General features: G+C 37.2%; 4 protein-coding genes across 7 annotated transcripts in view; all 4 read right to left on the reverse strand.

Annotated features, from left to right (window-relative positions):
* nkl.4 (NK-lysin tandem duplicate 4) overlaps positions 1–2,068 on the reverse strand; it is a 24,523-nt gene extending 22,455 nt beyond the window's left edge. The window contains exons 1-4 of one of the 2 annotated variants that reach the window (XM_051390615.1): positions 1,916–2,068; positions 1,739–1,818; positions 533–610; positions 302–456 (exon numbers count right to left, since the gene is read on the reverse strand). In XM_051390615.1, the coding sequence (XP_051246575.1) occupies positions 302–456; positions 533–610; positions 1,739–1,818; positions 1,916–1,964 (362 nt within the window). In that variant the 5' untranslated portion in view covers positions 1,965–2,068. The remainder of the gene's footprint in view (positions 1–301; positions 457–532; positions 611–1,738; positions 1,819–1,915) is intronic. The other variant, XM_051390635.1, reaches the window with a different exon arrangement.
* Positions 1–5,849, reverse strand: part of LOC127357968 (prosaposin-like) — a 24,084-nt gene extending 18,235 nt beyond the window's left edge. The window contains exons 1-4 of one of the 2 annotated variants that reach the window (XM_051390651.1): positions 5,349–5,832; positions 5,161–5,267; positions 4,888–4,971; positions 3,649–3,940 (exon numbers count right to left, since the gene is read on the reverse strand). In XM_051390651.1, the coding sequence (XP_051246611.1) occupies positions 3,761–3,940; positions 4,888–4,971; positions 5,161–5,267; positions 5,349–5,391 (414 nt within the window). In that variant the 5' untranslated portion in view covers positions 5,392–5,832 and the 3' untranslated portion in view covers positions 3,649–3,760. Of the gene's footprint in view, positions 1–3,648; positions 3,941–4,887; positions 4,972–5,160; positions 5,268–5,348 lie in introns of those variants that run through there. The other variant, XM_051390661.1, reaches the window with a different exon arrangement.
* Positions 5,850–6,639: 790 nt separating this feature from the next.
* On the reverse strand, positions 6,640–7,643 carry LOC127357973 (antimicrobial peptide NK-lysin-like). The gene is made up of 4 exons (XM_051390677.1): positions 7,576–7,643; positions 7,417–7,508; positions 7,250–7,333; positions 6,640–6,934 (listed from the first exon to the last, which is right to left on the reverse strand). The coding sequence occupies exons 1-4, from the start codon at positions 7,616–7,618 to the stop codon at positions 6,743–6,745; spliced, it is 411 nt and encodes a 136-aa protein (XP_051246637.1). The 5' UTR covers positions 7,619–7,643; the 3' UTR covers positions 6,640–6,742.
* A 5,018-nt stretch (positions 7,644–12,661) lies between these two features.
* The window catches only part of stac (SH3 and cysteine rich domain), a 30,270-nt gene continuing 27,799 nt past the window's right edge, over positions 12,662–15,132 (reverse strand). For both annotated transcript variants that reach the window (XM_051395898.1, XM_051395899.1), the window contains one exon: positions 12,662–14,163. In XM_051395898.1, coding sequence (XP_051251858.1) covers positions 14,065–14,163 — 99 coding nt within the window. In that variant the 3' untranslated portion in view covers positions 12,662–14,064. The remainder of the gene's footprint in view (positions 14,164–15,132) is intronic.

Below are 15,132 nucleotides of genomic sequence, written 5' to 3' on the forward strand. Positions count from 1 at the left end.
TTACTTCATATTGTGTTGGGTAATTCAATCTATAACTGTATTATATGTAACAAACTTATTGTATCTAAAATCATCAAACAAACTATATAGAGAAATGTAGTGAGGTAAAAAGTATATTATCCCCTCAAATGTTTACATTTAGACTATATATATAAATACTTATACAACTGGGGAATATGTGTTTAAAGAAAGAGTATTTATATCTATTATTGTTGTTGCTAAATCATGAGTAATTAATGTTGTGTATATATTTTAGGTCATATTGTTGGTTAAACAATATAAAGGCGGGCTGGTGACTCACTTGCAGGCTCCAGTGTTGACACAGATTGTCTTCACATCATCAGTGGTGGTGAGCTCCTCGATTAATTCCCCGAGGTGTTTCTTCACAAATTTGCGGCACAAACTTTTCAGGAGGCCGATTTGGTCGCAGACGGCCAACAGCTTTGGAGTCATGTTCTGTAAGAGTAGAAATGACATCAATGTTCCTTCCATAGTTCCTTCCATAACCAATCTTTTACACATTTTATTTTACCTCTGCAGTAGCGTTCGGTCCCATGACTTTCTTCACCTTTTTTAAAGCCCACTTGCACGCCCAGCACAAACCTGGAAGCTGCAGATTAAAGAAAAGGCAGATTAAAGTGACATATATTGTCAGTGCCGGCCAGTAGCATAGGCAGTATAGGCAAATGCTAAGGGGGGGAAGAAAAAAAAAACAAAAGGTGCAACTTTCAATATTTTTATACTAAAACTAGTTGGTGCTATTATTTCTTAGTATGAAAATAAACCCACATTAATTTAACTGCCTAGCAAAGCCTATTAAATAATAATAAGACTTTATAAAGCCCCCCGCCCCCCCTCCTCCTCTGACTGATTAGACTCTACCTGCTCTCTGAGGGGCGGAAAGAAAAAAAGGGCACATATAGCGTCCACACCACTGTAGAGGGCACTTTAGCCCTTTTGTCTCTGAGAGATGGTTGAGTTTTCTGACGTGACCCCAGAAACCATTAACAATGTCAAAACGACCAAAACTTGTTGAAGCCTTGTTGTTTGTTGTGTTACAGTTTAGTATTGTCTAAAGTGTGTTTATAGTGTTAGACTTTACATCCATGTTAAAGTGCACATCATTAATGTTAATACATTACCATGTGTTATACTATACTGCAGTTTACTGCTTCTTTGCATTCTGCTAATCAGCATTTCACTGTAATGACAATAAGATTAAATCTAATCTAATTTGCATGTCAGAAAAAATTGCACTGTATATTGTTCATGTACAGTACAGTGAAAGTAATGCATCTCTTAGGTTTTTCATTTATTCATCACTTGTTTACAGTTTTTATTTCGCAGGTAGTTAAATTTTATACTTTGTGTAGGCTATTTATATTACATTTCTTGTATTATTTATTTCTACTTTATTATTTTCTGGTTAACTGTTTTGATTGAACAACTTGTTTCCATAAAAATAAAATAAAATGTCAAAGACAAAGCTATTCAGTTTCTTGCGTGAGTATATGTATGTATATAACTGGCAGTGGAATTTACTGCAGTATCTTTCATGCTACTTACACGTTGTTGAATCAGTACTAATATGTGAATGACAGTTCTTTCTACTGATTAAGTACTTCTAAATAAATCTCCTTCTATATTTTTACTTACAAGGACTTTGCATGCAGGACTTTAACTTTTACATTTTATCATCTGATATCTGAATATGAATATACTAAAGCAGCCACATTACCTTGCCGGCCTCCACAGAGATTTGCACGTCCACCTGATCATCAGTCTTGACCTTTATGTTTCTCCCATGGACTGTCCAGACTGTGAAGAGAAAAAATACAAATACATGTTAAAGTTATAAATGATAAATTACAGGATAAAGAGGATTGTTATAGAATCCAAAAATGATGTAGCCCACCAGAACATGTAACCAGGATGCACACAAGGAGGACCGAAGAGGTTTCCATTGTTGGCAGTGAGCGGTGAGTATGTGCATCTGTTGTAACAAACACCTTTTATACCCAGCAGCAGTGAGGGGCTACACTGCAACACTCCTGCAAGCTTCCACAGACAGAAATTCAAACCACAAAAATTGTGTGGTCACAGTATAGAAAATAAGTGGTTTTGTGGAGACCACCTTCACATGACCTACTCATCTTATTACTCATCTGTTCCAGTTAATGCACAGGAAATAGTGTGTTGGAGCCACAGTTTGTGCCACAAAGTTCTGTTATCTGTGTGTTTAAGCTTAAAATCTTTATTTTCAAATTGAACAAAGCATTACTAAGCAGTTCATGTGTGTTGTCCTCAAACAGATGAGGACGATGGTTTTTCCTCAGCTATAAGCTCATTTGGATTTAAATGTTTAATGCAAAGTTGTTTGAGGTATTTTGATGTTTCAAATATTGTTGAAATATTTCATTATGGGGTGCCCAAGTAGGTCTCCTGGTGGAGCTGGAGCTGGAGTCGTTGCTGCAGCAGCCATGGGTTCAGCTCCGACCTGTGGCCCTCTGCTGCGTGTCATCCCCTATCTCTTTCCTGTCATTCTTCAGCTGTCACTATTGATTAAAGACAATAAAAGCACCCAGTTTGTGACCTCTATGTGACCTTAAGTTGTGAGTTCACAACTTGCAAAGTAGTGTAACAAACTCCCACCATCATAGCAGCTCTGTAGTCGCAGTAATTGAGCTAAATGCTAATGTCAGCTAACAGGCTTACATGAAAATGCTAACATTTGCCTACTTGCACTAAACACAAAGCATGGCTGTGGCTGAGGGGAATGTCCTTAGTTGTGAAGGTTTTTTAGTATGAAACCAAAGGGTATAAAGTGGGTGCTGCCCACAAGAACACAGATTTTGACCAAATTTTAAACCAGGTTTCATGGTAATTAATTCAAATATATTTTGAGATATTTCAATCTTTACCAAAATAGAGGACCGACCTCTGTCTTAATACATCCACGGGGCTGATGGACAGGTTGAAATTGCCATCCCCTGGAGCAATGCTGCTGGTTTAACTCAAAGGTCTACTTACGGAATTTCTTGGCCTATCATCAGCCAGAACAAATCTAGTAAGTGGACCTTGAGTTAAAAGAACTGAGAAGATTGATACTGTCATGTATGTGTGGTAAATATGAAGCTACAGATAGCAGCTGGTTGACCAGTTAGCTTAGCATAAGGCTCCGTTCAAATGTAACAAAATCAGACGACCAGCAGCTGTAAATGTGTGTTTGATGTGTACCACAGGAAATTTCTAAGCTGGATTCTCAAACTTTACAGTAACAATGAATTTACCACTTTATAGCTTTGAATAAGAAGGGGAAACAAGAGTAAATGTAATGATTTTATTTGTAGGTTATAAATCTACAGTAGCATAAACCTGACGTTGAATAGACTAGGACTTTGAACATTGGTGACCTTTACTGTCAGGTTATGCCACAGTTTTACTTCTTTACTAATTCATTCCAGTAATTCTTCAAAATGCTTTAAAAATAATCTACAGCATGACTTCTGAACTTCAGACTGTGTTTCCACTAAGCTCCTGTAACTTCTACCTCATGGTTTTACCCATTAAACTCTCTCCGCTTTTATCAGCTGTGTGAGAGAAAAAAACCAAAGAGTATGAGAAGAATTACATCACTGCACATGGAAATACAACCACTTCAGAAAAGCTTTATTACAAAGGCAAAAAAAACCCAATATGCACACAGAAACAGTCAGAAACATTGCTAGTACACTTGATGTAGATGCATTATATGTTATATCTATGAAGGTTCATTCTTCTTGCAGAGTTTCAGATAAACACATATTTCCCTGGGACTCTTTAGCTTTGTTAAGGCGTTGATCAGTTTTTGTTGGAACTTGTTGACGATCGACTTGCAGGCAGATCTTAAGATTATTTTCACTCCATTGCAGGCCCTGTTCAGCAGCTCTTCGATTCTTTTCTTTAAGTAAACACAAATGAAATATTTGACACACGTTTTTTACTCATTAATGGTGATGTTGGTCTTATTCAGCATACAAATATAGGCAAATCCTAAGAATCAACACTTCTAACACAATATATACTTTCTGATGGTATGGGTCCATGTACTACTCAGATTGTCCTCCACAAAGAAATAAAGGCAGATAAATAACTGCACTGAAATTACTATAATGGATCAAATTATAATTACTCAATGTTAAAACTCAACCTTCAACTTCAACCCACCAGAAAATGTGGGTTGATTTACAACTAAAACAAAGTCTGTTATCGCTAATATTTTTTCTGTAGACAGTGCCTCTTTGATCATTTATTTATACGTCATAATTCATTTCTCAAGTGCTCGTTTATTTCTAAAAGAAAAAGATTCTACAACTTTGAAGGAATATTTTTAGTGATTTACCGCATTTATAGACTTTCCATGAAATGCATTAAAAATCACTTCACATCTAACGACTGTTTAGTTTTATTTTGTTATTTTTCTGCTGCATTTGTGTATATAACTAATAAACTATATTTTTAAATCTTGAACTCTTCTATATTCAATATTTTGAGTGATTATCACCCTATTTATACATTTTTATAGGTATCTGTATCATTTTTCTTTAGGGTAGAGGTTGGGTTATTTGGGGTTTCTGGTAGCGTTATATTGTTAATCTGACAAACTGAAAACTGACTTTGTACCATGCATATCTGGGGTAAGGAAAGTTAAAGAGCCTCTAAACAAAAATTGTGTGTCTGCAAGAATTAAGCAAAATGAAGGACTCTGCGGGGTAATTCAATAATTCAGTTATAGGGAAATGTGAACACAAGAGCCCAGTGAGAATTCATATTTTTAACTTGTTCTGAGAGGCTCAGTCAGGCTCTGAATATAGTATATTATTTTAAAGTATATTTTGTATTCATTACCTTTGAATGATCGCTGCCCAAATGCTTCTTTACTTTGGACACAATGAACTTACAGGCAGTACATGAACCTGGGAAAACTCTATCCTGCAATATTGGGTTTAATAAAAGGTTTTACATACAAAAAATGAAAGAAAAGAAAACGTTTTAATGTAAGTAAACGTGTTGGTGAGTCAGTCATAAAAAGGCATGTTCACACAGCATGTCTAAATAAAAGTAAAGGGCTGATGTTTCAACTTGTATTCATCAGGTTCTGTATGTGTCATAGTTTCTCACCTCCTCTGTTTGGTGGTCTGCCGACTCCTTCACATCATGTTTTAACTGAGGTGGAAAATCATCCCCTACAGTTTTGACCTCCAGAGATGTCCACGACTTGACAACAGCTGAAAGAAAATTAGGGTCCAGAAAATAATTAAATAATTAAATTAAAAGGGAAGATCGAGTAAATAATGTTGCTATCTTACTTGCAGAGAGCAGGAGAAGAGCGATGCTGATGGCGGGACTCATGTTTGTTCTCACTGTTTCATCAGAGGTGTCTTCAGCTGCTCTTTTGGTGGCTTTTTATATATGCGTTTTATAGCTTCTGCTATTTGTTTGTCAAACGCATGGATCAGCACCTTACTTGCCACAAGTGCAAACTGCTGCATTTTTAAAAAATTTTTTACAAACCCCATATGTAAAATCTTCTTTTTTTGGAAACACATGCAGATATGTTTTATTTTATACCTCAATAATCCAGTTACTTTACTAACATAATATCTTACTCAACTCACCATATGAGTCAGGGTACACAGTATGTGTTGTTGCATTCTCAAGCTGACGTGATAATGTACTCCTTCCATCTTCTTTAAAATCCCAGTTTGGTACCCTAGAATCCAAAGACACTGTTGGGAAAGAGATGAACACAAATGCAAAGTCATGTGACTTTTTTCCAGACATCCACACAGTCTTGTAAGTATGGTAATGATGAATGACCACAAGACTTATTACACATTTCAAGAGGCCTGACAGTAAAAAAGCTCAGGCTGTGGGCTGTATCTGTGACTCAGTGGTCCAGAGTGAAGTTAAATGCACTTGTTGTGAGCTGTTTTGAGCTAAGTGGGAACTGGTTTTTGGTGGTTGTGTGTGCAAAAGTATTCTGCAAGTGAGGTGCAGTGGGAAACTGTGATGAGAATAGTGTTGGGGTTAGACTTGATTTTATTTTGTCTTTTTTTGTAGCCAGTAATTTATATTCATTAATTCATCTGATATCTAAAATATCTCAAAATCAATTGCCAGATTCTGGATTTTGAAACATTTCAAACACATCAGACAATCTATGTGAAACTGAAAGACTGCAAGTATCGATGTGTAGTGTGAGTTACGTTCTTATATATAAACACCTGGAACATCCTCTGTTCCTTTTGAAAATTAAACCCTAAAAGTATATTGTTCCCAATCAACTGTAAATATAAATGTATGTTAAAAAATCTACATGGGAACCTGCTGCTTTGAAGTTCTGACTTGAGCTTATACCCCTGGAGTTTATTGAAAAAAGGTTTTGAGCTCCATTATACCCTGTTCAATATATTGATTTGTGTTGCAGATTTACCAAGTTACAGTTGTTTTAAATATAGAATGGGTACATTTTTTATCCTTTGTTGTTTTATTTGTAGGTTTCTAATGTAGCTTCTATTTCATTAGACTGAAGTTACTTTAAGTGTCTTTAAAGTCAAATGTGTATTGTGAGGAATAAACACTGCATGGATATGGAAATAAACAGCTTCAAATCTTTATTCCAAAGGCAAGAACAGGGCAACATGCACATAGAAATGTTACAATTCAAATGAAACATCACTGGTACACTTCAGTACATCTACTACAGTGTATGGGGAGGTGGCTTTTTCTGGCACAGTTTTACTTTTTTACACGCAGATTCTGGATCTGCCTTGTCGGCTATGGCCTCACTCAGTTTGTCTTTGATCTTTCCAATGATCTTCTTGCAGGCCTCCTTCACCTGTTCATTCTTCTCTTGACTGCAGACATTGTCCACCAGCTTTGCAACTTTATCCTGCAAATGTAATCATTTAACACACAACTGATTTGAGGGTCCTAAACAGCATTACTTACACAATATTTACAATAATTGTTATTCTTAAGGAACATAAACCTTTACTATTGCAACCCAAATCCCAAATTTTGAATTATATCCATAAAACTTGCTAAAATACTAAACCTTTTCTATCATCACTTTTTGGGTGCTCCAACTAAATTAAAGTGCAAGTGAAAACAAAGAGTGAACATGAATGTTGTTAGTTGTTAAAGAGGCTCAATGGCTGTGGTAAGGCTCTGAATGTACTTTGTGATACTACGTTATATTTTGTACCTTACAGGTGTTATTGTCCATCTTCTTCTTCACCTGGGAGACAAGCGACTTACAGCTACTACAGAGATCTCCATCTTGCAGTATCTGATACAGAACAAGTTTTATGAATTAAGTTTTCCTTCACACAAACTAAATGCTTCACATGTTTATGTGTCATGGTATCTCACCTCCTCTGCATGATGGTCAGCTCTCTCCTCCTTCAACTGGGATGGAAAATCTTTCTCCTCTTCAGTCCAGTCCTCCACAGTCTTAACAACAGCTGAAAAAAGATTATGTTTAATGATTTTATTATCAGGCACATGGGGGAAATAATGTTACTGTCTTACTTGTGAAGAGCAGGAGAAGAGCGATGCTGAAGGCAGGACTCATGGTTGTTTTCAGCCGCTCCTGTGGCTTTTTATACTGTCAGCTTCTGTTATTTGCTTTTCAACAACATGTATCAGCAGTTAATTTACCACAAGACTGTTACTTGCAAAAGTCAAACACTGCATTTTTCTATGTTGTACCCATCGTGTATCACGTACACAGCCTAAAGTATATAAAAATACTGTTTAAAAGAGATAATAAGAGCCATCTTAACTTTCTCCCATGCCCTTCAAAATCTGTAACACACTTGAGGACACTGGTGAAAGAAAATGTAACATTAATCCATATCAGTGCAAAGTAATACGACATTTCTTATGCATGGGAGGTGTGAAATGCATATTTGAATTAACATAAAGTAGTTAATACGGGTTCCTCATCCTTAATTTAAAGGGACATTGTGTAGGAATTTCTCCCATCTAGCGGTGAAATTGTATTTTGCATTCAAATGAATAGTGCTCTCTAGTGCCTCGCATTTTCAAATGCGTATTGCAACTACGGTAGCCGTTATGTACCAAGAAGCCTACCTGTCGAGGAGAAAGCAGGCAACTTCAGCCTCCCTTTGAAAGTCTTACTCCTTCATTAGCTCTTTCCACCTGAGAAAAGCTACCCCGATGTTTACCCTCGTTTTTTGAATTCGCCGGTCACGTTGCCTTTTTAATTCCCTTTTTGGCTTCTTTGGTGACGAGGATTCCTTCTCCTGTGGCCCGGCATAAGTATGATCCTCCATTATTAACTAAAGTGCAGTGCAGACTTTCAAATGTGCCGGGGCAGTGACAAGCGCCTCTCACTGATCTCCTTCTCCGTTATAGCTGGTTTCAGTCATGTGACGCTGGCTCTAAATGAAAGCGCGTTTTGGATTAGCTAGACAGGTAGGCTAGTGCTTTATGTCCCTCTCGGCGATTATAGTTTTTCAAAATGGTGGAACGACATGGAAGCCTCCATGGACTTGCCCGTCCAATGTATATACAGATAAGAAATTCTTTGCTTACGAGGATAAGTCAGATCATTGGCAGAGGTAATTTTACACCAATGAGGACACATTTATGAATGAAGACATTGATTTTAGCTAACAAAATACTTAAAACACTACACAATGTCCCTTTAAATAAAAAATAAGTTAGTGTAATCCCTGTCTTTTGTTAGGTCTGGGAAGTTGTGATTATTATCAATCGTAAAGTAAAGTCAAAAGCACCAAATGACCATGAGTAATTTCATGGGCAGAAGCACACTTTGGGAATCAGACAGTTTCTTGTTCTAGTAGTGGTCGGCTTCAATCGTGATTACTCAAATCACCTTTTCCCTTGCTCTTGAAAGAACTTTTTTTTGTTGTTGCATGTTTCAGTCATTTACCTACAAGACACCATGACTTCACAGTACTGGCAATGATTTCCAAAACTACACTGCAGTGTTTAAAGCAGCCCCCAGTCTGTAGTCATCAAGTTTTATGACATTAACTTTCCGGGACTTAAAACTTGCTCCAGAGAGGTGATACAACTTTTCTGATGACGTTGCATTCATTTCATTTATAGTAGTGTGAGCTCTTCTTGCTGGTGAGTTCAATGGAAAACCACATATAGTGATTACTGAAAGACCACCTGATTCACCACAAAACTCCCAATATATTGTATGCTATTTTAAGTGACCAGTTGAAGTGTTAATGCTTCCTGCAAATACCCTGATGAAGTATAAATTCTGCTTTACTCTAACCTAAAGAACTGCTTCATGTGCAAAAAGCCGCTAACCTTGGCCTTACCGCAATTGAGAAACATGCTTGTAGGGGATACTCCGCCCAGATGTGCATGAGAACACAATGTGCTTTTGTGTATTTGTGTACTGAGCAAGAAGTGCAAAGACATCACATGATGCTAAAAAAAAAAAAAAACTTCCCCAACCCTTTTTATTTTTATTTTGAATTGATGATCTTTTAATCTTCTTTAAATGCTAAACTGTTGTGTGACTTTCTTATGTCCAAATTCATTGTGGACGTCATTACTGTCACTGGGGGGATTCACCGAAACATTTACACAGAATAGAGTTTGTTCCTCTTTTGTTTGCAGTTTCTCTGTTGGTTTTCTGAGCTGAGTGAAACACACACAAACACACCAACAACTAGAAGGTGTCTCCTTCCTGCTTCACACTTACTGAAACCTCTCACACTCACAGTTCACACTATCGCTCTTTCACAAACACTCAATTTTCTACTAAATGCATTTGTTGGAAGAGTAGTTCCAGGTCTTCAAACAATCCAGACAAGCATTGCTAGTTTTATCTGTTTTGAAAGAATACAATTTTGTCCTATCAGCAATGTGAAAGAACAGGTTGTTTGAATGTAATTGTTTTAATAAGTAGATTTGTGTCTCATGTTTTTATAAATACATGCAGGAACATCAAATCATGTTTCCTTAAACAGTTTAAACCCTAAAAGAACATTGCTCCCATTCAAAATGGATCTTTAAAGATATTTTAAATATCTGAGCATCTGCCCCATAGACCAAAGGTGCGCCAGGTAGCTTTTGGTATTTGACCATGTGGGAATGAAACTCAGCAATCAACTTTCTTTCTGTTGGCTCTGACTGGTTGTTTTTGTCCAGGTGCAGTGGATTCCTGCAAATGCCTTTAGGAGCAGATAATCTGTCTCATGGTCTCATCCACCTTTAAGGATATAGTGAATGTTTCAGGAAATATGACTTGCAGAATGATATAAAGCTCTCTAGAGCTGCAGGGAAGTGGAGAATTGGGTGATAATATAATTTTAATTCATATAAAAAATATTGATTATTGCTGCTTTAGTCTGAGTTTTTACACAGTAGAAATAATACTCAAGTCCGGCTGTTGGAGGAAGGAATCAAAACTAATTTGAATGGTGAACAGAGATTTTATTTCAGACACCTCAGCAAGTGTGAACTTCATCCCCCCTGATTTATTTGAAGCTTTGTTCACTTATATGTTTCTCAGTGGGTGAGAGGATGTTACTACTGGACTGTTATAGCCTAAGTCACTCTGATAAACCAACAGGTGGTGCCAGACTCAAGTATGTTGGAGCGGCTGGAAACCTGCAGTGACGGCCTGCTGCGTGTCATTACACAGACCCAGAATAGGAAAATGGGCAGACACTGAAATAGCAAAGTGTTTGTGATTGTCTCAATTTCTATAGATGGCCTGCGCCTGCAGCAACATTTTAAACATGTGAGCAGTTGCTTAATGGAGCTGCTGAAACATCTGCATCTGCAGTGAAACAATCTCTCTCATGGTGGACTGCAGGGTGTGCAGAGTGAGAGAGAGAGATCAAATGGGGTAAATCAGCAAGACTTACTGAACTGTAAGATGAAAAGATGAGAAAGTGGCCTGGAAACAACAGGTGAAGTGAAAATTATGACATATGTTCTAAATCTAGATTTGTGTCAAAATATAGATTTAAGGTTCAAAAATTGTTTACTCAGTATGTATGTGCCCAAATTAGTGACTCTGCAAAGCCATCCTGAATGACCTCGCTTTTATAACAGGCTGTAACAACACGTTTGTGTTTTGATGGGACCGTAAATGTTCACATTTGATTGAATTTGATTAACTTCATCATTATTACACACAATAAAACAATACACATTAAAAACAATCAAAGACAATCCAAACATGATAACTAACTCTCCATTATTCTGAAAACTGGACTTTTCATCCATTTTAGCATAAAAGTTCAGCTTGATGTTGAGAATGTGAAACAGAGTTAATTTTTGATTGATATTTTTTTTTAATTTGGGGATGTTTTAACTTTAAAGGTCCAGTGTGTAACATTTAGGAGGATCTATTGCCAGAAATGAAATATAAAATTCATATTTATATTTCATTATTGTAAAATCACCTGAATACAGGAATCTTTGTATTTTTGTTACTTTAGAATGAGCCTTTTTTATCTACTGACCATGGATCCTTCCGTGGCAGCTGCCATGCTGAACCACCAAGTTTCTACAGTAGCCCAGAAGAGACAAACCAAACACTGGCTCTATATAGGCCACTGTAGTTTCTCCTTTGTGCTTGGAAGGGGAGGCTGAAGAGACAGAGTTGGAATCTGCAACTACACTGCTAGATACAACTAAATCCTACACACTGGACCCTTACATTAGGTTTACTAGTACATTGTGTCTATTGCATGTGCACATTTTGAGGGTTGTTATGGATTATTATATTTATTAATCCTAGTAAGTAATTACAGTACATTTCATTTATGTACAGTATAGTGATGCCACACAGCATTCATGCAAGTTGCTTGATCTCATTTTGCTTCATGTTTTATGTTTTGGACACATGCAATCTTTGAGTTCTTTGTTGCATAAGGATGTGCTCTAATGCATTCGTAATGCCCTGTATAGAAGTAGCATTATGAGCACAGGCTCATAGTGGAGTTTCAAAAACCTTTTTCAAATATTAAGACATGATCCTTGCGTGCTATTTTGATGAATATTAAATCCTGACAGCATTGGCTATGTACAGTAATCGAGAATGTATTAAGGTCAAACTCCTCTGTCCAGCTGTTTTGTTCAGAAAGTGCACGATGCACTACCTCATTTGAGAAATTCAGTTTGATTTCACATAAAAAAAATCAAAAAATCCCACAAATCATGGAAAACCAGAGACGTAAAACTTTAAAGGCATCTCTGTGTTTCATAGCAAAATGTTTCTTCACGTCTCAAATTCAGTCTTTACCACTTTATTGCTGTAAAAAAGAAGATCAGATTCTCAAAGACGTTTCAAGCTCAGAATAACTGAGTCACAATCCCAGTTGTTTTCACTGGCAACTAAATCACATAATAATATGCATAATTGCATGATGCATAATCTTTTTGGGGGCCCACTTGAGCGAATGATGAGCTTATTATCGATGGCTAATTAATGAGTATGAGAGGACAGTGAACCATGATAGAAATTCAGGAATCATTATGACAGATGGAAGAATTTAGGATGAGACAGATGAAACATTAGGTATATATTATATAATTAATGTGTTACAAATGATGAAAAGACGTGAAAGACCACAAAATCCTCACAATACACTTTTGGTTGTGATAAAGAAGAAATTTTAATCTTGTATGTACAGTATGTACAATATAGAATTCTTGGACATTCATTAAAGCCAAGTTTCAGTGCAGAACAACCTGTAAGAGATATACTATATCTACTATTATGCAACACCTTTGCACTTGACTAGAATCTGAACGAGACGTGCTGTTCGAAACAGTCCGCGCCGAGAAAGACGACACACAAGAGTGATTACATTTAAAGTTAACACGCTAACCAGAAATGTATCATTGTCTTACATGTTTCATTGTCTTACAGGCGCCATTGTGTTCACATTAGCTCAGATCATTAAATCATTAACATCCTGATCATATAGTAGCTGTACCTTCTCATTCACTTCTATTTAATAGCAATGAAGCTGTGAAATCTTTGACGAAAAGAGAGAAAATTAAACCATTTGATAAAACAACCAAAACATTTTTTTAAGCTTTAAAAGATAAATCTTATAGGTTCTGTAACATAGAGACAATGCAAAATGTTAAATTTGGTAAACAACAACTTTTGTGTGATACACAGATTTTTTTTAGAGTTTCTGATTCAAGTGATGATACAAATGTGCATTACTGTCATCATTAAGTAAAACCCTGGATTGCGATGAGTAAACCGAGGGAGTATGAGGGCGATATTTCAGAAGGACCACTGAGAGTTTCTGAAGTCTTTGATTGATCCTCTGAAAATACTCGCCCACATCTCTTTGTTGCATCCACTGTTTCTCACCTGCGTTTTAGTTCTGTCACGGTCTGTACTGTACGCTAGAGGCTATACAGAAAGTGTTCTTCTGATTAGAGGGTTCAAAGAAAGTAAAAGTTCTTATTTGAATGTATACGTGGTTTATTCAAGTCCAATTTTCATCACTTTCTCATGTCAGGGAGTTGGTTCTATTGCTGACTAACTTGCATTAAAAGCTCTTTTTTTTCTTGGAACATAATGTAAAAAGCACGAGGATCTAAACTAAAGTGTTTAAGGGTTTCATTTTTCTTTGGCTTAAACAGCCACCCAGCAGCTCCACTTTCAAAACATAAAAAGCTTGTAAAAGAATAAAACTAATAGGGGTAAAAACGCACACACATCGGCTCTATAAATTAATTCAAATCCAGTGAAACAGATCTCCTGTCTCCCTGCAAACAACAAACAATCTGTCGTCTCAGCATCTCTTGTGTGTTTACAGGGAGTGAGGAAGGTACAGAGACTCAGAGCTCCAAATTTCTGATGAGGCGATGTCCCTCACAGGTGTCTCGTAGCCATTTTGTAGGTTCAGTTTACTGACCACCAGACGGCTGATCTTACCTCTCTCTCTCTCTCTCTCTCTCTCTCTCTCTCTCTCTCTCTCTCTCTCTTTATCTCTCTCTCTCTTCATTTCTCTGAGTGTTTTATTTCACTCAGATGATTTCCAGAACGTCACAGGGCACGAAGCCTCTCTTCTTTCCACTTGCCACTCTGATGAAGCCGCTGCGTTCGCCCTCGCTGCTCACACAGATCTGAGGTAAAAGGGAAATGTGACTTTAATGTGAAAACAATTAAGAATATGGTACAGTAAAAACATAACATTTGACCAAATATTTCAATATGTAAGTAACTGATGGTAGTCTAGTTTTTATTTACCCTTATATGTAAAAAGCACTTGCATGAAAGGAGCTATACAAGCAAAGTTTGATTTATTTTGAAAGTCTCATATCACCAAATGTACTGCCCAGCTGGACTGTAGAGCATTGCTTCATTTACTATTATCATTAATTTCACTCATTGACCCTCACAAGGGACCAGATCACATTGTGTTTGCATGCTCGCTCTAAGTATTCTACAATATCTTCCCCTGGGTTTATGAGACTGGAAAAGAAAGGCAGCGGGTCATGGACTCATCATGTTTGCGGTGGTTTCATCTCCGCTGGGGGTTGCTTGCTTTAAGCCTCTTCTGAGTCCCAACATGCCCTGGAAAGCATTGTGGGAAAAAGGGGGCCTGATCTAACTATGGCCATTATGCCAAAATGCTAATTTAATGGTAGACGTTGAGAGGGATCCTCTGTTGGCCAACTCCAGTTGAGCTTTTCAGTGAGTAGTTGCATTTGAGGGAAGAGTCGCTGGAGGTAAGAGGCGATGTGGGAACTGCAGGAGAGTAATAAGATGGCTACAGAGCTGCTGGATAATGTGAATCTGATGTGCTCTAATGGCCGGGGTGTGATCATGAATTAGACACAGGTGTAATGTGGAAATTTTATTGTCTGTGATAAAGGTCATCGCTTCCCCCGAGTCATTGTGACGACGGTGTTCATGGGATCGACCCTGCTAATGTTTGGTCTAAATGAATGCTTCATGTGTTTTGCCTTTGTGGCTTCAAGGGCAGGCAATTAACCCGGGCAACAATCGTACCACTACTTTCTAGTGGAAGTTTTGTATCTTGTAAAAGTTGTTAATCGTAAACTAAGAAAACAAGCCTTCTTATTAGCTTG

The sequence above is a fragment of the Dicentrarchus labrax genome, unplaced genomic scaffold (assembly GCF_905237075.1).
Source record: "Dicentrarchus labrax unplaced genomic scaffold, dlabrax2021, whole genome shotgun sequence".
Lineage (NCBI taxonomy): Eukaryota > Metazoa > Chordata > Actinopteri > Moronidae > Dicentrarchus > Dicentrarchus labrax.